Source organism: Mya arenaria, chromosome 15, assembly GCF_026914265.1.
Source record: "Mya arenaria isolate MELC-2E11 chromosome 15, ASM2691426v1".
Taxonomy (NCBI): domain Eukaryota; kingdom Metazoa; phylum Mollusca; class Bivalvia; order Myida; family Myidae; genus Mya; species Mya arenaria.
Window position 1 is genome coordinate 11259488 of NC_069136.1, and position 24464 is coordinate 11283951.

At 38.4% G+C, this 24464-nt stretch overlaps 1 protein-coding gene across 3 annotated transcripts in view; it reads left to right on the forward strand.

The window, feature by feature from the left end:
• Window positions 1–21585, forward strand: part of LOC128218691 (carbohydrate sulfotransferase 15-like) — a 43967-nt gene extending 22382 nt beyond the window's left edge. The window contains exons 3-8 of one of the 3 annotated variants that reach the window (XR_008258427.1): window positions 4373–4468; window positions 5259–5418; window positions 6012–6168; window positions 6946–7090; window positions 18684–18838; window positions 21170–21585. Coding sequence is in view for 2 of the 3 variants with exons in the window: in XM_052926349.1 (XP_052782309.1) it covers window positions 4373–4468; window positions 5259–5418; window positions 6012–6168; window positions 6946–7090; window positions 11634–11710 (635 nt within the window). In the remaining variant the exon portion in view is untranslated. Of the gene's footprint in view, window positions 1–4372; window positions 4469–5258; window positions 5419–6011; window positions 6169–6945; window positions 7091–11633; window positions 13564–18683; window positions 20505–21169 lie in introns of those variants that run through there. The other 2 variants (XM_052926351.1, XM_052926349.1) reach the window with 2 other exon arrangements.
• The last annotated feature ends 2879 nt before the right edge of the window (window positions 21586–24464 follow it).

A 24464-nucleotide genomic window follows, 5' to 3' on the forward strand; every position in this document is an offset into this window, starting at 1 on the left:
AATTTTATGCGAAGTCGTGTCATTTAAAACTCTAAAACTATATATATATATATATATATTAATAATAATAATAATAATAATAATAATAATAATAATAATAATAATAATATAGGTCATATACGTATGCATTAAAGATGCACCCTTACTCCCAAATAAGTTTTCCCACAATAAATGCAATTGTTTTAATATACCAAGAAGGAAATAAATGTCGTAAGCAATGGTTATTCGACCATATGATACTATAGAAGATCACAGTAAATCTTTTAGCACTTACCACAATCATTTAATTGTGAGTTTTTTTGCGTTTTTAGCTATGAAATACACGGTTACAATATAGTTACCAGTTATTAATATTTTCCATAAATGTATTATTTTGTAAGAAGTTAAAGGTTTGCCACTCAAAAAATATGCTTGTTATACATGTGTATGTATTGATTTTGAATAACAGTGTAACTGTAAATGTTTCATTGAAATATCTCCTGTTACGACGTTACCGAACAGAAATATAGTATTCAAATTCAATACTGCATACAAAGATAGAATATGTAAGTTATATGTTCATGCGTAAAGTCTTGTTTACAGAATAAAATAATCGATTTGCATTTTATCAGATCAAGTGAAAACTGTTATGTATTCAACATGAATACATAATTTAAATGTTACCCCTACTAAGGGCGCATAACACAACAGATACAATACAAATAAAGTCTATATAGTTTGTTTTTTCTTATTGACAGTCATAATTCTTCATCGTTTTGTTTTATTATTACAATTACAAAGAATGCTGTATTTTTATTCTGTCATAGTCTGTAATCGTTCAGACTTTGCATAAGACTAATTGAACTTTGGAAGTTCTGTGTACTACGAAAAGATATGAAATTGCCTTTCTTGTCTGAAATTTATTACCTCGAAAGAATACATGACATTCATCTTCTATACATCTTATATCAAAATTAAAGTGAAACTCAAATTCAAAATCAATACGTACACATGTATAACAAACGTCAATTTCGACTGATAAACCTTTAACTACTTACTAAATAATGCATAAATGGAAAATATTTTTTACTGATAGGAAGATTGTAACCATTTATTTTACTTTATTACTTATTTTATTTTTGAATGCTAAAAGATTTACTGTTGTCTGCTATAGTCTCATAAGGTAGAAATACCGTGTCTTAGGCACATTTCTTTAAATTAAACTCGGTTTCCTTCATATAAGAAGAAGAAAGTTTATTCAAAAACAATATACAACACACTATTTATTTGAAATAGGCCAATATGACCCTTGATCAAATTTACATAATACAATAGCTTATATATACATGTATGGCGGAGCATATTTATAAATAGGTTTATCTATATCACAATGTTAACAACTGTATCTGTATGATTCAAAATACTTTTCAAAGTACTTCAACTTTGAAATTTTTCTCTGTTGTATACCTATTATAGGGATTACTTCCGCTTGGAAATACATATTCAATTAAGAGCAAATGGCCCATGATCGAAATTAAGAAAGAACTGTTCGTAAATAAAATCAATTAAATTATTAAACAAATGGACAAATCATAAGACAACAACTGTATCTTAATTCAGTTAACCAATCTGATAATAACATACTGTTTATAACCTTAATAGTGAATAAAGATTTTAAAGAAACTGGTTAAATATCTTGGTCGACCGGCATTAAAGCAATTTTAGTTTCCCTTAATTGGCCTGGATTAGGGTATGTGTCTTTCTTATTTCAAAAGCATTAAAGATAAATACAGCTAATTTCCTCACAACGTTTGCGTTGTTGGATTTTAACAACTGAATAGTTTTAAACATACTTGGCTTTTCTCTATAGTAACGCTTGATATATTTACATCGTATATCATTATACAGTATGCATTCAAATAAGAAATGGTATTCGTCTTCTAACTTATTGCATGTAGCGCATAACCGTTCTTCCCTTGGCACGTTCTCCATTGACCAGTCTCAATACCGAGCCGGTGTGAAGACAAACGTAATTTTGTATGTGCTATTCTATACTTCTGAATGTTGACTTGGTTAAGATATGATTGCATTTCAAAATTTGCTAATACTTTATAAAAAGTTGCTCTAGTTGAGTTTTCTAATCTGCTATACCAAGTTTGAATAAAAGTATCCTTAACTCGACGTTAAATATGCTAAGGAGTATATTATTGTTACCAACACCCTGTGCTATCCAAACGTCTTGAAAACCGAAAGTGCATAACATGTTTTTCACCATAACCGCCCAGTTGTTTTTTCCAGGGTTATTTGCAATTTCAATTAACATTGTTTTATATATAATACTTGTGCATTTTCGTTCACTACAGTGTAATATGTTAAACCAATATTTCAATATAATTGTTAATCTCATCGAATAAAAATCAATCCTGCCTATCATATGAACCATTGTTTTCGACGTTTATTCATCCTTTTGAATATTATAACAACACTATTAATTGTGAGAAATCTTATTTGGGAGTAAGAGTGTACTTATAAGCAATATCTACATTTATGTATATTTTAAACATAAGTATGATTTTTTAATATGGTCAATGAAAATTGTGTATTTCAAAAGTTTTTATATGATTTGACAATTGAAATATTTAAATGATAATTCTCGATGGCGTCAAAGCGGTGGTCAAGCCACAATGCAGCCATTAGGCGAGTAATGCCGTTTTAAAAATTTACACACACCCCCCACCCCATCGTCGCTTCTTATAACAGAATAAATGTTTCAGTACAGTGTACATCTATGATCTAAGCCAACCACTAATATATCAATCTTTATTACCTTACCAAACTACATAGCTCAGATATTATTATGATCAATTGACCAGAGGAGACAACAGGTTTACCCTCCCTCCCTCCGTCCGTTCGTCTGTCTGTCTGTGTGCTAGGTTATTGCAACTTTAGGAGTCAAACTGTTTAAAGGGAAGAGGTTGATTAAGATATTATGCACGCCATTTTAGTCTTAGCTGCATAAAAAATATGGTTGCTATGGCAATAATTATAGTGAATATACCATTTTGACGATCCTGCACTTATTCAAGAAGTATGTATACTAGATTTATGAAAATTGATATGTGGATAGAGGGCCATAAGGAGATTATGCACGTCATTTTAATTTTGTTCGGACAAAATTGTGGTGGCTAAAGCAAATTGTGAAAACGAAAAAGTTTCTGTTGATCTTGGCATAACTCAAAACGTATACGAAAGTTTCATTCATGACATTTAGTGTGTGGATGAAGGGACATTAGAAGATTATGTACTGTTGTTGTCAGATAACCGCTGTGGTTGTTATGGCAACAAAACCTCGAAAATATCACTCTCTTTGACTGCATCCAGCGATAACGAAAGAAGATCGCGAGCTAAATTGATAAAACTTGGTAATGATGTGGTAAGAAGAAGATTATGCATTTCATTTTATCCTTTGTTTGTCGGAAAATACATCCGTTGTGTGATTGTGTTTCCGTTTAACCGATAAAGATGGATCCTGCGATAACTGGCGTGAGACCACAGTTATTTTTACTATATGTTTCATATAGACACTAACCTGACATGGCATCTCTAGAACAATTCAAGACACAAAATATAATCACAAGAAAACACCATGTTGATCATTGACCCGACTGTCAAAATTGAGTTCAAATACATAACCCATCCGCAAAGGAGTCAATCGGCTACAAACAACTAATTTTCAGACTTCCACAAGCTATGATTTTTCCAATATTTACACTGAAAACTATCAATTTCTGCAATGGAAATTCAGTCAAGTTCTCTGCAAAAAGAACATTTTTTTGCTTCTTTTTCATTCAATTTTAATAAAATATTGATATTTGAACGCAGACATTCTTTTTTTCTGTATTCACATCCGGGTCTTTTTTGGTCAACGGGGGGCAGATAACTGTGGTCTTGAGCCAACTGAAGAAGTATGCAAACTAGGTATATGAAACTTTGTGAACAAGTGTTTAGGGGACAGCAAAGAAATTGTACTGCTAGAAGTAGGCGACGTGTTTATTTTTTTATATGTAAAGTTGTGAATGAATATCATTGTCACACATGCTATCGGCGTATATTGGTCTGGATTTTCGTTTAAGGTATCTAATGCACTCATAAAAGCCATACACGAAAGCGTCTTTCCTGATAAAAAAAAACTACGGGAAAAATGTCCAAACATTGACAAACAAATAACGCTACGTAGAGCGGACGAAATAGGGTAGGTCGAAAAACCGGAAACAAACACTATTTTTTGGTACGTCAAATTGTATTTAAACGACAGCCAAAGCATTTCACTTAAGAAGTGTATCTACGTGGGCTTTAATGTGCATTGTATATGTGTTATTATATTTACTTTCAGGTTTACCTTTTGAGTTTTATTTGGATTGGTTCCAGGCGGCCGTCGAGGGTAATATATCAAAAACAGATTCCAAGGGATATCATCCGATGATAATAGGTATCGGTGTTTAATGTTTCATGGCTACTACTAAGATCCGGACCTTATATGAATATATTTGTTCTTAATCAAGCTGCACTCTCACAGATTGTCAATTTTGCCTTTCTTAAGTTTAATAGTTTATTTATACGTCATGGGTTCGATTCTCGCGAGGTGTACTTTATCAAGGCCGTGTAAAAGGACATTGAAGGCGGTGCTCCATAGGCGGCATAGACTGCCCTTTATTCATTTAAAACAATGAACAGTAAGAAAAGTTATCTTTGTTATAAGACATCATTCGAAGCAAAATTTGCCTTCTGACGTAGCATTTATGACGTAAAGTATCACGTGATATACACACACTGACTTAGCATAGCTATTGACAACTGGATGTTTAAATACGTATTTCTCAGTCACTAATTTGGTTTTGTTCATAATGATACTATTTTGTCATTTATTATACATAATCATGCCTTCCGATTGTTTGTAGAAATTTTTCGGTAAAATGAAAAATATATTTCACTGTTTCAAACAGTGAACATATCATTTGATAGTTTGATAGTTATAACTGTTTTGAAATTGAAAATAATTCCAACGACGTCATTCCGAAGTAACGTTACCTTTCAATACAGTTTTATAAGCCTTTCTGAAAAACTACCATTAACTGTAATGTTAAATCATTTTCAGCATAAAATAAAAACTGTTTGTAACATAGTAAGTTCACAATAAATTTCACCTCGTGATTACCAAAAGTAAATATTTCACTCGTGCTACGCGTTCTTTTACACTGAAATGACATTTCTTTTTTCAGGTGACGGGAATCCATCGATGAATACATACAACGAGTATTGGATGCTGGATCCAGCGAACCATGATACGTTTTTGGAACCCCATTTCACCAATGCTGACAACATATATTTCCTTAACCCAAAGGCAAAAATAATAGCGATTCTACGCGAGCCTGTGGAAAGGTGAGTATTTTTACTGAACTTTTACGAGAGACGATCGAGTATATGTTGATGTTCAATTTTGGCGACCTACAGAAAAAATAGACCCTAATTTATTTTGTGTTATTTAATGAACAAAAAATTGAAAACAAATCCTCGATTGTGATCGGCCCACATAAGAATGCAAACACCAAGTTTAATACAGTACCCTTTTTTAATGATACTAGTTTAACAAGGAACACTTGGTTGGGAAAAAATGACTGACATGTTCTCTGTGAAACAATTTTAGATGCATTCGTCAGAATTGATCTACGAAACATATTACAACAGAAGATTTGAAAAATGTCATTGACCCACACACGTATGCAAACACAAAAAAGGAATAAAGAAGGGCCTATCTACCAATTTCCTTGCGAATAATTCCATTTGTAAAATGAATGGACATAATCGAACAATCTGAATTCATAAGAAGACAACATACTGAGTTATTACACCTTTAATCAAATAATTGAGAATGCATGCACACAACATGAACATGTGTTGTATGGCAAGTGTATGTGAGCACCAACTACAATAGTACACGTGTTAAATGCCCGTAAAATGCTCTTTTGTTTCAGGCTTTTCTCCGAATATAACTACTTTGCTCGAAACCAGACTTCGGCCAAATTTCATGGAGTTGTATCGAAAATGAAAGATTTATTCGAAGAGTGTAGGCGTACACATACAGATAGATATTGTGTGAATACGAAAAAGCCGGAACAATCTAGTATAGGGGTATGTACATACCCAACTGTTGAGACCATTGAGTCAAATATTGCATTCTTACAATATGCTGTGTGTTAACCTACTTAGCAATTTATGCTGCAACATCATGCACAGTGACGCTGTGTATTGCGGATTAAAGGGGCATCACTGCGTATGATGAAATAGCCGACAAAAAAGAAAATTGTCGAAAACTGACATAAAGTTGGTATCGATATGTACAATGCATTGAAACTTACTAACTGAAGTACCACATAGATTAAAATTAATTTATCTTTCGCAGTTTTTTCGTATTTTTCCATTAGAAAAGATTACTAGGTATGTCCTAGTAGAATTCATTCCTTATGCGTGATTGGCTAGTCGATGTTATCACGTGTTACCAAGTTAGGTATATAGCTTAAATATTAAATAAAGAGTAAAACATTTTATTAAATGATTGTCCTGATATTCGTTACAGAAAAGAACTTTTTTGGTGCCAATCTGGTGTATTGTACCGTTAAGGGTCAATAAAACACGAACACTTAAGGACATGTTTATATAAATATTACCGTATGTATTAAGATGTAATATCTTTTATAAGTCGAATCAACTGTCTGTTCTGTTCTTAAATCAGGTAAATGGCTTAATATATGTTTTGAATACGCAAAAAGAAAAAAAGCAAATGATCATTCATTACCTTATGATATATTATTATATTAAGACGCTTTTGTCAATTATACAGAATCTGATTATAACCGTAATTGACATGTTTTACGCAAAAATTATCGTAACATACACAATTTCTTACAGCAAATTTGGAAAGGGCTCTACTACGTTCATCTTGGAGAGTTTTACCGAGTTTTCCCTAAGGAACAAATTCTTGTCCTAAAGCTGGATGACTGCAAGATCAATTATGACGAGTGTTTGCACAGGACGTTTAAGTTTCTGGAAATTTGTGAGTAAACAGTGTTCTATTTATTTATATTATACCTTACAGAAATGTGTCCCTTGTATGTTTATATTATATCGATCGGTCCTTATATCAGGGTATTTCATTAAACAATCCAGTTTTATGACGGCAGCGGTCCATGTCATATTTTTGACCTGTCCGGACCTCGCCAAAAAAAAATATGGACCGCTGACGCCATAAAAATGGTGAGAACGACTTGCGACTTTCACAACGGCAAATAATTGTCGGAAGTAACCATTAATTTATTTGTTCAATAAAACATCAAAGGCGCTTTTAAAATAATGAATGGTAATATAAAGTGTTTGGTACAATCTAAAGAAATATAGCACAAGACTTCGGGCCAAATGGCATTATAAGGACCGCCTCGGTCCATATACACTTTCGGTGGCTGACAGGCCGGTCCTTATAATGTCATATGACTCTCAGTGGTGTGTTGTGTCTTAAATGCACATACTAGATTAAAGGTAATTAATTTTATAAAGAAGAGACTACTGAAATAATATGATGTTCAGCCTAACAAACGCAACCGAGAAAAAGCAACCTACAGCAAACCTGAATTACAACACAGTTCAATAAATAATTTAATATCTGGAATAAAGAATTGAGGTTTCAGGTTTTATTTGCACATCTACATTTTGCCTTTGGCCAATTACAAATGGTATAAATAGTTTTAAAGCCAATACACAAAAACATAAACACAAAATGTCAACGTTAATACATTAAACATTAAGATGTGTTAAGGAATGAATTGCAAGGTTGATGTCATTATCATGGTATGAACGCAATTGGGCTGGTCTAAGTGTGTGAAGTCCGAAGGACTCCACGCGTACTTTGACCAGCCCAATTGCGTTCATACCCCTATTGTGTCATGTGTAAGCAATCCCATGATTTTAAAACAGATTATATAATATAACTAGGGATGCAAACGAATGGCAAAATTGATATTCGAATATTCGGTAATTCTTTCGAACGAATATTCGAATACTCGATTACCAAAATACATATGTTAAAAGTTGTAGTAAATTATTATAGTATTCGCTAAAGTATTAAATAGCCGGGGCATTTTAACCCTCACATGTCGTAACCACTACGCGCGGCGGACCCTGAATTTCATCAAATGAGCCTCTGAAATTCCTCATTTCAGAAAGACAAAAAGTAATACATTATGAAGTAAAAAGTAAAAAGCTAAATCTTTTCATTAATATTCATGTGCCGTCATATTTGTAAACAACGTGAACTTAGATAGAATTCTGGTCAAATGGCGTTGTACGCCAATGGAGGGTCTTTCCGTAGGACGAGCAGCCTCGTTCTGGGATTGACCTCTACTAAATAAAACTATGGAAAAAACAAACCAACTCGAGAATTAGTTTATTTCTTAATTGGCAAAGGCATATAACCGAAAAAAAGATTTTTCACAACCTTAGCTTTTGACATAAACCATCACAGCCAACTAGACAACAATAGCTTTGGGCATTAACCAGCATAGTTCACTGGACAACATTAGTTTTGGGCATTAACCATCACAGCTAACTAGACAACAATAGCTTTGGGCATTAACCAGCATAGTTTACTGGACAACATTAGTTTTGGGCATTAACCATCACAGCTAACTAGACAACAATAGCTTTGGGCATTAACCAGCATAGTTTACTGGACAACATTAGTTTTGGGCATTAACCATCACAGCTAACCAGACAACAATAGCTTTGGGCATAAACCAGCATTGTTTACTGGACACCATTAGTTTTGGGCATTAACCATCACAGCTAACTAGACAACAATAGCTTTGGGCATTAACCAGCATAGTTTACTGGACAACATTAGTTTTGGGCATTAACAATCACAGCTAACTAGACAACATTAGCTTTGGGCATTAACCAGCATAGTTTACTGGACAAGATTAGTTTTGGGCATTAACCATCACAGCTAACTAGACAACATTTAGCTTTGGGCATACACCAGCATTGTTTACTGGACACCATTAGTTTTGGGCATTAACCATCACAGCTAACTAGACAACAATAGCTTTGGGCATTAACCAGCATAGTTTACTGGACACCAATAGTTTTGGGCATTAACCATCACAGCTAACTAGACAACATTTAGCTTTGGGCATTAACCAGCATAGTTTACTGGACACCATTAGTTTTGGGCATTAACCATCACAGCTAACTAGACAACATTTAGCTTTGGGCATTAACCAGCATAGTTTACTGGACACCATTAGTTTTGGGCATTAACCATCACAGCTAACTAGACAACATTTAGCTTTGGGCATTAACCAGCATAGTTTTCTGAACAACATTAGTTTTGGGCATTAACCGACATCGCTAACTGGACAACATTAGCTTTGGGCATTAACCAGCATAGTTTACTGGACAACATTAGTTGTGGGCATTAACCGACATCGCTAACTGGACAACACAAGCTTTGGGCATAAACCAACTCAGCTACCAACATAAGCTTTGGGCATAGACCAATTCAGCTAACTAAACAACATTGGCTTGGTTATAAACCACCATCGCCAACTGGACAACATTGATTTTTGAAACCACCATCTTTAATTGGAAAGCATTAGCGTTGGGCATTATCGAACATAGCTTACTAGACAACATTAAATTTTGGCATAAACAATATAGCTAACCGGTCAACATTAAATTTGTTCATTAACCAACATAGCTAGTCAGACAACATAGGCTTTGGGCATCAACCGACAGCGCTAACTGGACAACATTAGCATTGGGCATAATATAAGTAGACAATATAAGCTTTGGGTATAAATCAACACAGCTAACTAGAAAACATTGGTTTGTAATATAAACCAACACAGCTTACACGATAACATTAGCTTGTGGCATAAACCAACGAAGTTTACTCTATAACATTAGCTTTTGATTTAAACCAAGATAGCAGACTATACAACATAAGATTTGGGCATAAACCAACATAGCTAACTAGACAAAATTGGTGTGTGCATAAACCAACATAGCTGACCAGACAACAAAAGTTTTGGGCATTAACCAACATAGCTTACTGGACAACATTAGTTTTAGGCATTAAGCAACATAGCTTACTGGACAACATTGGTGTGGGAATAAACCAACATAGCTTACTGGACAACATTAGTTTTGGGCATTAACCAACATCGCTTACTGGACAACATTGGTATGGTCATAAACCAACATAGCTTACTGGACAACATTAGTGTGGGCATTCACCAACATAGCTTACAGGGCAAAACTGGTGTGGGCATTAACCAACATAGCTTATGGACAAAATTGGTGTGGGCATTAACCAACATAGCTAACTAGACAACATTGGTGTGGGCATAAACCTACATAGCTTACCAGACAACAAAAGTTTTGGGCATTAACCAATATAGCTTACTGGACAACATTAGTTTTGGGCATTAACCAACATCGCTAAGTGGACAACATCGGTGTGGGCATGAACCAACAGAGCTTACCGGACAACATAAGTTTTGGGCATTAACCAACATCGCTAACTGGACAACATTAGGTTTTTTCATATACCAACAAAGCTGATTAGACAACTCAAGCTTTGGGCAATATTCGACATATCTTACTGGACAACATTAGCCTTGGGCATAAACCAGCAACGCTGTCTGGACAACTTAAGCTTTGGGCATAATTCAACATATCTTACTAGACAACATTAGCTTTGGGCATAGACACACATAGCTTTCTAGACAACTCAAGCTTTGGGCATTATTCGACATATCTAACTTGACAAAATTAGCTTTGGGCATAGACCAACATATCTACCTAGACAACATAAGCTTTGGGTATAAACCAACATAACTAACTAGACAACATTGGCTTTCGGCAGAAACCACAATCGCAAACTGGACAACATAAGCTTTGGCCATAAACCAACATAACTAACTAGACAACATTGGCTTTCGGCAGAAACCACAATCGCAAACTGGACAACATAAGCTTAGGTTATAAACCAACATTATTTACTAGACAACATTGGCTTTTGTGAGAACTAAGTTTGAACGTTGTGTCTTGGAGCGAGCCAATTTTTGCGAAAATGCATGGAAACAAGTTATATAAAACTGCTGACAAATCATAAGATCGCAGATTTTTATATTTAAGTTCAAAAATTGATGTTTTATGCATTTTACTTAAACCGTTAGTAACGGTTTTAGCCTTAAAACATTAATTTTCGAACGGATATATGAAAATCTGCGATCTGATCATTTGTCAGCAATCTTTTATCATTGGTTTGCAGATACTTAAGCAAAAAAATGCTCTTTCCAAGACAAGAAATAAAAAGTTGTAAAAACGGTATATCCGTGAGAGTGCAGTTTTAAGGTATTGGCCATTTATCATGTTTTAATAATGTTCTACCAACTCCTGTTGTAAAGGAAAGATGTGGCAAGTTATGAACATGCCATCATATTTAGGTCATTTCAACACAAAACGGTTACTTGACATGTCATGTTAGCAAGTGTACTTCTTTCCATTTTTTTCTGCTATTCAACATCTTCTCTGTGTTTCAGCTCCCGTGACAGAGGAATTTTATAAAGCCCTGAACACTAACTATACAGTAAAAAAATACGAGACAATATCCGGCTAGGATGTGGAATTCCACCAAAAGAATGTTAGAAGAATTTTATAAGCCTTATAATGACGAGCTTGTTAAGATGCTTGGACCTCATTTCAACTTTTCTACAAAGTATTCTCCATAATGTTTTGCATACCGTACTGCAAGAAAAGGAGTAAGAACAAGTATTTAGTGTTTGAAATAACTCTTCGTTCACCTTTAATAGGGTCAGACATCAAGAGTAATACTTTTTCGTTTAAAGTATAAACAGAAGGCTTAGTTTAATGATAAAATGTCATCAAATTAGAACTCTGTAGTAAATATAAAAAATGACATAAAAATGCTCTTTTTTGCTTAAAAGGGTTAGTAACGCTGTTAAAATTTGAATTGTTTAGACTTGGATTTAGAAACTGTGTTCAAATTCTGCCAGTTGCTGTTTGGTGTGCGTTCATAAAAATCAGTTAAATATTCCAATTTAAACAAAAAATGTCACCAATTTACAATCTGTGAACGAGTCCCTTGAAACTGTTGCTAAGGTGCATGCGGTGGATTTGTTGTTATAATTTTCATATTAAAAGTTTGCTTGCACATCTACAAGTCATACACCATCCACACTTAGTTATAACCCTTGCACTTGTTGGTGTATATCCCGTTTTCTGGTCCACATTAAGTGATAATCACTTTCTGCAAAATATATCACTGGACGTTCATTTTGCCATTAGTCAATGACTGTATACTTTAGTAGTGTATGTTTTAACTTCGCGTACTTTTGAATATTTACACCCCAACTTCCATGCCTTACATGAACTGCCTTTTGGCTTTTGCGATTATTATCCGCTGAACGCAAAATCTTCGGATATGTTCGGATCGTCAGTCATCGCATAACAATATACATGTAAATTGAAAATTGTTAGTCTGGTCATTATGTGTATGGTTTTGCAGGGCCGGAAAAACTTAATTCAAATTGTAAGAAAGTGTAAATTTATGATATGTTGATGCATTTTTGTGATTAGTGTTTCAATTTTACGTTTAATGATGATTTGAGGTGATTGTTTTTTCCCCCATTATTGTGACGTCATTTGATAAACTGTTTCCGGTTAAGGTCGGGTCGTTATATTTACAGAAAGGGTGACAAAGAAAAACTGAAAGGTTTTCTTAAAAGAAATGACGTATTTTCAATCAATTTTTGAATGAAATAATTAACGATTGGTGTAAATATAAGTAATAAATTGCGTGATTGATGTCATTATCAGGGATATAAAAGCTTATTCCACACCTTTTAAGTTTTAACTAACCCAACTGCGTGCATACACCGATAATGACATCAACACCCCAATCCATTTGTTATTTAACATGACGTATGGTTAACGTTATGTCTGAGCTTCAGAAATTCCATGTTCAAAATTATTCTGAAATACAATCACTGTACTATCTAAGTAACGTTGTTTTCATTTTCTGTAAGTTTGACTTATTTGTATCTATTATCTAACAAAAAAATAAAATAAAAAGAATCAAACCAGGTCATTATTCCACGCACTAGTCCTTAGTACACACCAGCATATACCATCCCTGCCATTGATAGCTGGGGCATAGTCATCAGTGCACACCAGTATAGACCGCCCCTGTCATTGATAGCTGGGGCCTAGTCCTCAGTACACACCAGCATATATCGCCCCTGTCATTGACAGCCGGTGCATAGTCCTCAGTACACACCAGCATATACGCCCCCTTAATTGACAGCCGGTGCATAGTCCTCAGTACACACCAGCATATACGCCCCCTTAATTGACAGCCGGTGCATAGTCCTCAGTACACACCAGCATATATCGCCCCTGTCATTGACAGCCGGTGCATAGTCCTCAGTACACACCAGCATATACGCCCCCTTAATTGACAGCCGGTGCATAGTCCTCAGTACACACCAGCATATACCGCCCCTCACATTGATAGCTGGGGCATAGTCCTCAGTACACACCAGCATATACCGCCCCTGTAATTGACAGCTGGGGCCTAGTCCTCAGTACACATCAGCATATACCGCCCCCTTTTATTGATAGCTAAGGCATAGTCCTCAGTACACACCAGCATATACCGCCCCTGTAATTGACAGCTGGGGCCTAGTCCTCAGTACACATCAGCATATACCGCCCCCTTTTATTGATAGCTAAGGCATAGTCCTCAGTACACACCAGCATATACCGCCCCTCACATTGATAGCTGGGGCATAGTCCTCAGTACACACCAGCATATACCGCCCCTGTAATTGACAGCTGGGGCCTAGTCCTCAGTACACATCAGCATATACCGCCCCCTTCATTGACAGCCGGGGCATAGTCCTCAGTACACACCAGCATATACCGCCCCTGTAATTGACAGCTGGGGCCTAGTCCTCAGTACACATCAGCATATACCGCCCCCTTCATTGACAGCCGGGGCATAGTCCTTAGTGCACACCAGCATATACCGCCACCTTAAATTGATAGCTGGGGCCTACTCCTCAGAGCACACAAGCATTTACCGCCCTTGTCATTAATAGCTGAGGCATAGTCCTTAGTACACACCAGCATATACCGCCCCTGTCATTAATAGCTGGGGCAAAGTCCTCAGTGCACACCAGCATAAACCGCCCCTGTCATTGATAGCTGGGGCAAAGTCCTCAGTACACACCAGCATATACCACCCCTGTCATTGATAGCTGGGGCATAGTCCTCAGTGCATACCCGCATGTACCTCCAATGTCAATGATATGCACACCAGCATACACCATCCCCTTCACTGACAGCTGGGGCCTAGTCCTCAGTACACACCAGCATATACCGCCCCTGTCATTGACAGCTGGGGCCTAGTCCTCAGTACACACCAGCATATACCGCCCCCTTTTATTGATAGCTAAGGCCTAGTCCTCAGTACACACCAGCATATACCGCCCCTCTCATTGATAGCTGGGGCATAGTCCTCAGTACACACCAGCATATACCGCCCCTGTAATTGACAGCTGGGGCCTAGTCCTCAGTACACATCAGCATATACCGCCCCCTTCATTGACAGCCGGGGCATAATCCTCAGTACACACCAGCATATACCGCCCCTGTAATTGACAGCTGGGGCCTAGTCCTCAGTACACATCAGCATATACCGCCCCCTTCATTGACAGCCGGGGCATAGTCCTTAGTGCACACCAGCATATACCGCCACCTTAAATTGATAGCTGGGGCCTACTCCTCAGAGCACACAAGCATTTACCGCCCTTGTCATTAATAGCTGAGGCATAGTCCTTAGTACACACCAGCATATACCGCCCCTGTCATTAATAGCTGGGGCAAAGTCCTCAGTGCACACCAGCATAAACCGCCCCTGTCATTGATAGCTGGGGCAAAGTCCTCAGTACACACCAGCATATACCACCCCTGTCATTGATAGCTGGGGCATAGTCCTCAGTGCATACCCGCATGTACCTCCAATGTCAATGATATGCACACCAGCATACACCATCCCCTTCACTGACAGCTAGGTCCTACTACTCAGTACACACCAGCATAGACCGCCGACTTCATTGACGACCGGGGCATAGTCCTCAGTGCACACAAGCATATACCGCCCCTGCCATTAACAGTTGGGGCATAGTCCTTAGTACACACCAGCATATACCGCCCCTTTCATTGATAGCTGGGGCATAGTCCTTAGTACACATCAGCATATACCGGCCCTGTCATTGATAGCTGGGGCATAGTCCTCAGTGCACACCAGCATCTACCGCACCTGTCGTTGATAGCTGGGGCACAGTCCTCAGTGCACACAAGCATATACCGCCCCTGTCATCGCCCCTGTCATTGATAGCTGGGGCCTAGTCCTCAGTGCACACCAGCATATACCGCCCCTTTCATTGATAGCTGGGGCATAGTCCTTAGTACAAATCAACATATACCGGCCCTGTCATTGATAGCTGGGGCATAGTCCTCAGTGCACACCAGCATCTACCGCACCTGTCGTTGATAGCTGGGGCACAGTCCTCAGTGCACACAAGCATATACCGCCCCTGTCATCGCCCCTGTCATTGATAGCTGGGGTCTAGTCCTCAGTGCACACCAGCATATACCGCCCCTGTCATTGATAGTTGGGACATAGTCCTCAATGCACATCAGCATATACCGCCCCTGTTATCGCCTCTGTCATTGGCAGCTGGTGCCTAGTCCTTAGTTCACACCAGCATAGACCGCCCCCTTCATTGATAGCTGGGGCATAGTCCTCAGTTCACACCAGCATATACCGTCCCCTTCATTGATAGCTGGGGCATAGTCCTTAGTTCACACCAGCATATACCCCCCTGTCATTGATAGCTGGGGCATAGTCCGCAGTACACACCAGCATATATCGCCCCTGTAATCGCCCCTGTTATTGATAGATGGGGCATAGTCTTCAGTACACACCAGCATATAAAGCCCCTGTCATCGCCACTGTCATTGATAGCTGGGGCATAGTCCTCAGTTCACACCAGCATATACCGCCCCTGTCATTGATAGCTGATGCATAGTCCTCAGTGCACACCAGCATATACCGCACCTGTCATTGATAGCTGAGGCATAGTCCTCAGTGCACACCAGCATATACCGCCCCTGTCATTGCCCCTGTCATTGATAGCTGGGGCCTAGTCCTCAGTGCACACCAGCATATACCGCCCCTGTCATTGATAGTTGGGGCATAGTCCTCAGTGCACACCAGCATATACCGCCCCTGTTATCGCCCCTGTCATTGGCAGCTGGGGCCTAGTCCTTAGTTCACACCAGCATATACCGGCACTGTCATTGATAGCTGGGGCCTAGTCCTCAGTATACACCAGCATATACCGCCCCTGTCATTGATAGCTGGGGCTTAGTCCTCAGTTCACACCAGCATATACCGCCCGTGTCATTGATAGCTGGGGCATAGTCCTCAGTGCATACCAGCATATACCGCCCAATGTCAATGTTTCAAAGATATGACATACTATGAATAAAAACAAGGATAAAAAAACATGAGGAAATTATAAATAGGAAGTATAACGATGCATTGTGAAGTCCCATAATAAATAAAAATATGACAACAAAGTAAACAAGAGTTAAGGTATTATTGCTGTCAAATAACAGAGAATCATGATTGTGCCAATAAGAATCAATTTTAAAACAGAAATTGCAACATTATGACAATTATCAAAATCTCTGGAAGAGAATGAATAGTATATACAATTTTTAAACAGCGTGGGAGAATTCTAATAATATGTAGATACGAATGAGGTTAGGGACCCGCAGTTCCCCAACTCTGCAAAAAAACTTCGGTAAGAACGTGCATTTCTTCTCAATGCAAACGTTTACCACCGTGTGTAAAGATACTATTAATAGAGATGCAGGTGCCCAGGAAGAGGGCTTAACAAGGTTAGAACCTAAAACTGTTTAATAAGACACAAATACATTTTAAACATAGATCCACCTCATCTTAGTTCAGATGTGGGTTTGCCCCCGTTAAGACTAGAAACTGGCAAGTACGAAAATGTTTCAGAACAGTTATGACTGCAAAAGCTTGTGAAATTAATAATAACGATTTTAATCTGTGCAATCAAAACAAATCGATATTTGTTCAGTCCAATAAAGAGATGTTTTTAGTCAGTGCGAAGACCTTGATAATGATTTTAAAAACTAGAAATTACCTGTTCGATAGATGATTTTTTACTGTTTGGGCTAATGATACTTTTGAGTTGGACCATAATTCGATTCATAGTATGTTCATCTTTTAAAAGTGCATGTTAATTTGTTTGATTTAGTTTGTTATTCTACATAACTCCTTGTTGGCTGTTTAAAAAATGTATTTTTTCTTAACAGCAATTTGTTATTTCTGAATGTGTAAATGTGCTATTCATTTACTGTTTTGTTTTATCTTCACATTTTCAAATTTAGTATGCGACAGCCTTTGAACATGTGAGCGATTTGCAAAACGTAAAAAATAAACGGTGCCAGGGTAAATACACGTTCGGTATGACCTTTATTGGCCGGAATGAATTATATAATAACTATTACTAATTGTGTGATGCTTTTTAATGATAAAATAAAAGAATTTTAAAAAAGATTGAAAACATGGTATAATTCTACTTGACGGGTTTTGAATGCAAACTTTAAAAGCAAGGCATATCATAAACGACTAAGATGGAAACTCTGTGCAACTCGAAACATCGGATAACTCTTAGTTTTAGGTCTGGCTCGTTCGTCATTGAGTTATCGCAGTTTTACCAAATATTTCCGAAAGAGCGTTCCAAAGGGTCGAACATTTGAATGTAATCGTGTATTAGGTACAAACACCCCCCATCATGGTATTCAACGTTACTTGCCAGGTATACAGAAAAATTGTTAAACAGTAAAATACATCAAAGAAACCATTAACAGATATACATGTATTGCAATATAAATATATAACACATGCATGGAAATGCCATGGACGAAACAAAGGACCAATAGGCAGTTGGGCCAGGATTAACTAGTCTACACCCGGTTCTCCTTGGTCAACAAATAAATGCATACAAATAAGTGCATACACTTACACTGTGTGTATACCATTTGATAAATTGCGTCATAAATGCTACGTCGGAAGGCAACCTTTTGCTTCGGAGGAAGACTTTAAACGAAGATAACTTCACTATTTCTTCACCATTTTAAATGAAACATAGCGCAGTCAACGCCGCTGACAGGGCCCTGCCGGAAACTCTCAATCAAACTATGGTAAAAAAAGGAAGACGGGGCTCCGTCAGCGGCGTTGACTGCGCTAAGTTTCATTTAAAATGATGAAGAAATAGTGATGTTATATGTTTTAAAGTCTTCATTCGAAGCAAAATTTTGCCTTCCGACGTAGCATTTATGACGCAATTTAACACGTGGTATATACACACTGGTATAGATCTTCATTAATTTGATCATCATCCGTGCATGTTTTTCTAGTCAATAAGAGTGACTTCCCTTGTTTTTAACTAGATAAAATATTTCAGTTATCGGAATATCTCGGCCATTGCCCAACAGAATTGACATCGGAAATAATACGTCCGTTATAAGAAAATAGTCCATAATAGCCGTCCATGGAAATGTTCGAAGAACAAGTCGATGTGTTCTACCAAAAACAGAATGATGGTCTAACTATTTGTGTGTAAGTGTTATTTTTAAGCTTGAAATGTTTTAGTGAAATATAAAATATGGTATAGAAATAGCCCTATTGAGGAATTAAATAGATTTAAGTTGGTGGGATAAAATTGCCTGCCATTTGACAGATGTTGATACAGTAAACATTAGTTGTTTCAGAGTTTAGTGACAAATACAAATAAGTCTAAATCTAACTGTACATAGACTAATAATATGTTAGACTTTCTTCAGCTCTTAACTCAGTATATTTGTAAACTTCATTATGTATTATAACTTATAAAAGATAAAATTAAACCAAATATTTATAGTTTATAAAAGATTATATTGTTATAAACTTCATTATTTATTAATAGATGTCTAAAAGTACACGCATATAGTTTATATGTCCGTGCTCAAACATACCACTTCTCTGTGAATGACATATTTAGTTATTTGTATATAACCATGCATATTGTTGTGTGTGTCCGTAACAATCAGCTGCAATGTTGGCACAATTGGTTGCCGGTTTACTTACATAGCTCTCTAACTAATAGAGCGTCATACTAGTGGTCCGGTGGTAACGGGATTGAAAATTACCTGGGTATTGAACATGTATTTGGTTACCAAGCACACGATATTTCTTTAAATTCTATAATATCAACTGGTGGGATGCAGTAAATTTTTCATGCATTGCATTGAGACTGTATACAATGGTACTCAACCATCAAACCTACTTAATTAACCAAGTTAGATTACTCTATTTTGAATAAAAAATATAGCGATTATTCGACTGAGAAATTTTTATTAATTTTGCATGCTACCACATTTAAGTCAATATCTCATCAAAAACATCAAGTATTGCATTGAAACGTTAGGAATGTGCTTCCAACTATCCAACTTACTTGATTAGTTAAGTAAGACAACTCGCATATAATGCAAATTATTGCACTTTAGTATTGAACTTAGAAATTCTGGATAAGCTTTTGCATGAAGTATTGCATTGAGACTTAATACGAAGGTACTAAACCATCCGACCTACTTGAATAACCAAGTAACCAATACCCAAGTGATATAACTCTATTCTGCATCGAATGCTAATTATAGCCTTTTATTATTCGACTTTGAAAGTCTGATTAAGGTTTTGCTGCATGTGACCACATTTTAGGCAATATCTCAGCAAAAACCTCATGTACTGCATTGAATTTTATACAAGGGCTACAAACCATCCAACCTTCTAAATAAACCTTCTAAAGTTAACTCTATCTTCTATATAATATAAATTTTGCCCTTTTCGTTTACTTAGATATTCTGGTTAATGTTTTGCATGCTTTCACAAACAGTGTGTGTATACCAAGTGATAAATTGCGTCATTAATGGTACGGCGGAAGTCAATGCCATGTCTCGAATTAAGACTTTAAACAAAGATAACTTTCCTATTTCTTCACCATTTTAAATGAAACAAAGCGCAGTCTACGCCGCTTGCGGAGCCCTGTCTTCGGTCTTTCACCAGAGTTTGATCGGGAGTTTAATTTCATTAAACACTTCGACAAACCTTTTCACAATATGGCCGGCTGACTGAGCACTGTCAAAACATGATTTTGGAAACAGGTTTGTCGAAGTGTTTGATGAAAATAATGACTTTATCAAATGTCGCTAATAAAAAAATGCGGGGTTCTTTAAGCGGCATAGACTGCCCTTTGTTTCATTTAAAATAGTGTTGTAAAAGAAAAGTTATCTTTGATTTAAGTCTTCATTTTAAGCAAAATATTGCCTTCCGATGTAGCATATATTACGTAATTTATCACGTGGTATACACACACTGACAAATAAGTCCAAAACTCTGTAACTATTACTTGTATTGCATTGAGACTTGATACAATAAAGAATGATAACTCTGTCTTGCATGAAACGCAAAATTTGCCCCTTTATTCTTTTAAATGGATAAGGTTTTGCATGTTAACTCATTTTACAGTGATCCATGCACGTTTCACAAAAAAATGAAATTCAACTTTTAAAGTGTGTGTGGGGTGGGGAGGAGGGAAACGAGGACGCTGTGTCTGTGGCAGCTCTTGATCTTAAAGAAAGCATTAGTACCAGTTTAAGCGATAAAATATCAATATTCGAACTTGAGTATGAAAAACTGTGATGTAATATATTGTAAGCATTCTTATATTATTATAATTGGCTCATTTAAAAACAAAAACAAAAAGTTGTCAAAACAGTCAATCTGGGAGAGTGTCGCTTTGAATTATTGTGTCAATAAAGATTTTGTGAATACTTTTCAATATAACTGTTCAGACTTTTATAATAAGTGACTCATTCCAATTATTTCCGTTAAAGTTTATGTTTTCTTTTTCAGGCATTGGTATGTACCCCAAAAATGCCGTCTACGTAATGATTGCCTTGCAATACGTGGAATACATGTAACACAACTGCAAAGCCAACCTGAAAGGGAAAATAAGCGAAAGATGGCTTTGGTGGACCCAAAAAAGAAATGTTCAGTGATATTTGAAGCCTACAGAAAATGCTTAAATAGGGCACATCCTTGGAAATGTCAAATTGTGAATTGTGCTTTTAAAAGGTCCGCATCCCGTCCAAGGTTGTGGGTTCAAGCCTCACTAGGGGTACTTTCTCATAGCCTTAGAAACAGGACATCAGTATTTGTTTTCACACAGGAAACATACTTGGGAGTGATTTTATAAACTTCAAGCTTTCTTCGCTATCCAGCTTAATGATTTAGAATAATCCTCTAAATCAGATCAATAGTATTTTACATAACATGACATGAGATTATAGATAAACATTTTTATTTCCTTGATTATGGCTTTATTTTATGAATTGATGTTATGAAAGTTATTATGAATTTGATTTTTGTTTGTTTGAAGAAAATGTATTGAGCTTATCGCATGGTATCAGTGCCATCATAATCAGATATGTGTAAAAATTAAACATTCAAAAACTATTATAAAAAATGAAAGTCAACCCAAGTATTGAAAGAGGCACAAGGTCATTGCCAATGAAACAATGTACTACAGAGAAGCAAGCAAAAACAACACAGACTGGTAGCAAACTTAACCTGCCTGCAGATGGATGGATCACTGATTGGGTCCCCGCCAGATGCATGTAGCCTGCAGTAGTGTTTGCCTGCAGATGGATGGATCACTGATTGGGTCCCCACCAGATGCATGTAGCCTGCAGTAGAGTGTTTGCCTGCAGATGGATGGATCACTGATTGGGTCCCCACCAGATGCATGTAGCCTGCAGTAGAGTGTTTGCCTGCAGATGGATGGATCACTGATTGGGTCCCCGCCAGATGCATGTAGCCTGCAGTAGTGTTTGCCTGCAGATGGATGGATCACTGATTGGGTCCCCACCAGATGCATGTAGCCTGCAGTAGAGTGTTTGCCTGCAGATGGATGGATCACTGATTGGGTCCCCGCCAGATGCATGTAGCCTGCAGTAAAGTGTGTGCCTGCAGATCGAGGGATCACTGATTGGGTCCCTGCCAGATGCATGTAGCCTGCAGTAGAGTGTTTGCCTGCAGATGGATGGATCACTGATTGGGTCCCCAACAGATGCATGTAGCCTGCAGTAGTGTGTTTGCCTGCAGATGGATGGATCACTGATTGGGTCCCCACCAGATGCATGTAGCCTGCAGTAAAGTGTTTGCCTGCAGATCGAGGGATCACTGATTGGGTCCCTGCCAGATGCATGTAGCCTGCAGTAGAGTGTTTGCCTGCAGATGGATGGATCACTGATTGGGTCCCCAACAGATGCATGTAGCCTGCAGTAGAGTGTTTGCCTGCAGATGGATGGATCACTGATTGGGTCCCCGCCAGATGCATGTAGCCTGCAGTAAAGTGTTTGCCTGCAGATTGATGGATCACTGATTGGGTCCCTGCCAGATGCATGTAGCCTGCAGTAGAGTGTTTGCCTGCAGATGGATGGATCACTGATTGGGTCCCCACCAGATGCATGTAGCCTGCAGTAGAGTGTTTGCCTGCAGATTGAGGGATCACTGATTGGGTCCCCGCCAGATGCATGTAGCCTGCAGTAGTGTGTTTGCCTGCAGATTGAGGGATCACTGATTGGGTCCCCGCCAGATGCATGTAGCCTGCAGTAGAGTGTTTGCCTGCAGATTGATGGATCACTGATTGGGTCCCCACCAGATGCATGTAGCCTGCAGTAGAGTGTTTGCCTGCAGATGGATGGATCACTGATTGGGTCCCCACCAGATGCATGTAGCCTGCAGTAGAGTGTTTGCCTGCAGATTGAGGGATCACTGATTGGGTCCCCACCAGATGCATGTAGCCTGCAGTAGAGTGTTTGCCTGCAGATCGAGGGATCACTGATTGGGTCCCCGCCAGATGCATGTAGCCTGCAGTAGAGTGTTTGCCTGCAGATGGATGGATCACTGATTGGGTCCCCGCCAGATGCATGTAGCCTGCAGTAGAGTGTTTGCCTGCAGATGGATGGATCACTGATTGGGTCCCCGCCAGATGCATGTAGCCTGCAGTAGAGTGTTTGCCTGCAGATCGAGGGATCACTGATTGGGTCCCCACCAGATGCATGTAGCCTGCAGTAGAGTGTTTGCCTGCAGATGGATGGATCACTGATTGGGTCCCCGCCAGATGCATGTAGCCTGCAGTAGAGTGTTTGCCTGCAGATGGATGGATCACTGATTGGGTCCCCACCAGATGCATGTAGCCTGCAGTAGAGTGTTTGCCTGCAGATTGATGGATCACTGATTGGGTCCCCACCAGATGCATGTAGCCTGCAGTAAAGTGTTTGCCTGCAGATCGAGGGATCACTGATTGGGTCCCCGCCAGATGCATGTAGCCTGCAGTAGAGTGTTTGCCTGCAGATGGATGGATCACTGATTGGGTCCCCGCCAGATGCATGTAGCCTGCAGTAGAGTGTTTGCCTGCAGATGGATGGATCACTGATTGGGTCCCCAACAGATGCATGTAGCCTGCAGTAGTGTGTTTGCCTGCAGATGGATGGATCACTGATTGGGTCCCCGCCAGATGCATGTAGCCTGCAGTAAAGTGTTTGCCTGCAGATCGAGGGATCACTGATTGGGTCCCTGCCAGATGCATGTAGCCTGCAGTAGAGTGTTTGCCTGCAGATGGATGGATCACTGATTGGGTCCCCAACAGATGCATGTAGCCTGCAGTAGTGTGTTTGCCTGCAGATGGATGGATCACTGATTGGGTCCCCACCAGATGCATGTAGCCTGCAGTAAAGTGTTTGCCTGCAGATCGAGGGATCACTGATTGGGTCCCTGCCAGATGCATGTAGCCTGCAGTAGAGTGTTTGCCTGCAGATGGATGGATCACTGATTGGGTCCCCAACAGATGCATGTAGCCTGCAGTAGAGTGTTTGCCTGCAGATGGATGGATCACTGATTGGGTCCCCGCCAGATGCATGTAGCCTGCAGTAAAGTGTTTGCCTGCAGATTGATGGATCACTGATTGGGTCCCTGCCAGATGCATGTAGCCTGCAGTAGAGTGTTTGCCTGCAGATGGATGGATCACTGATTGGGTCCCCACCAGATGCATGTAGCCTGCAGTAGAGTGTTTGCCTGCAGATGGATGGATCACTGATTGGGTCCCCACCAGATGCATGTAGCCTGCAGTAGAGTGTTTGCCTGC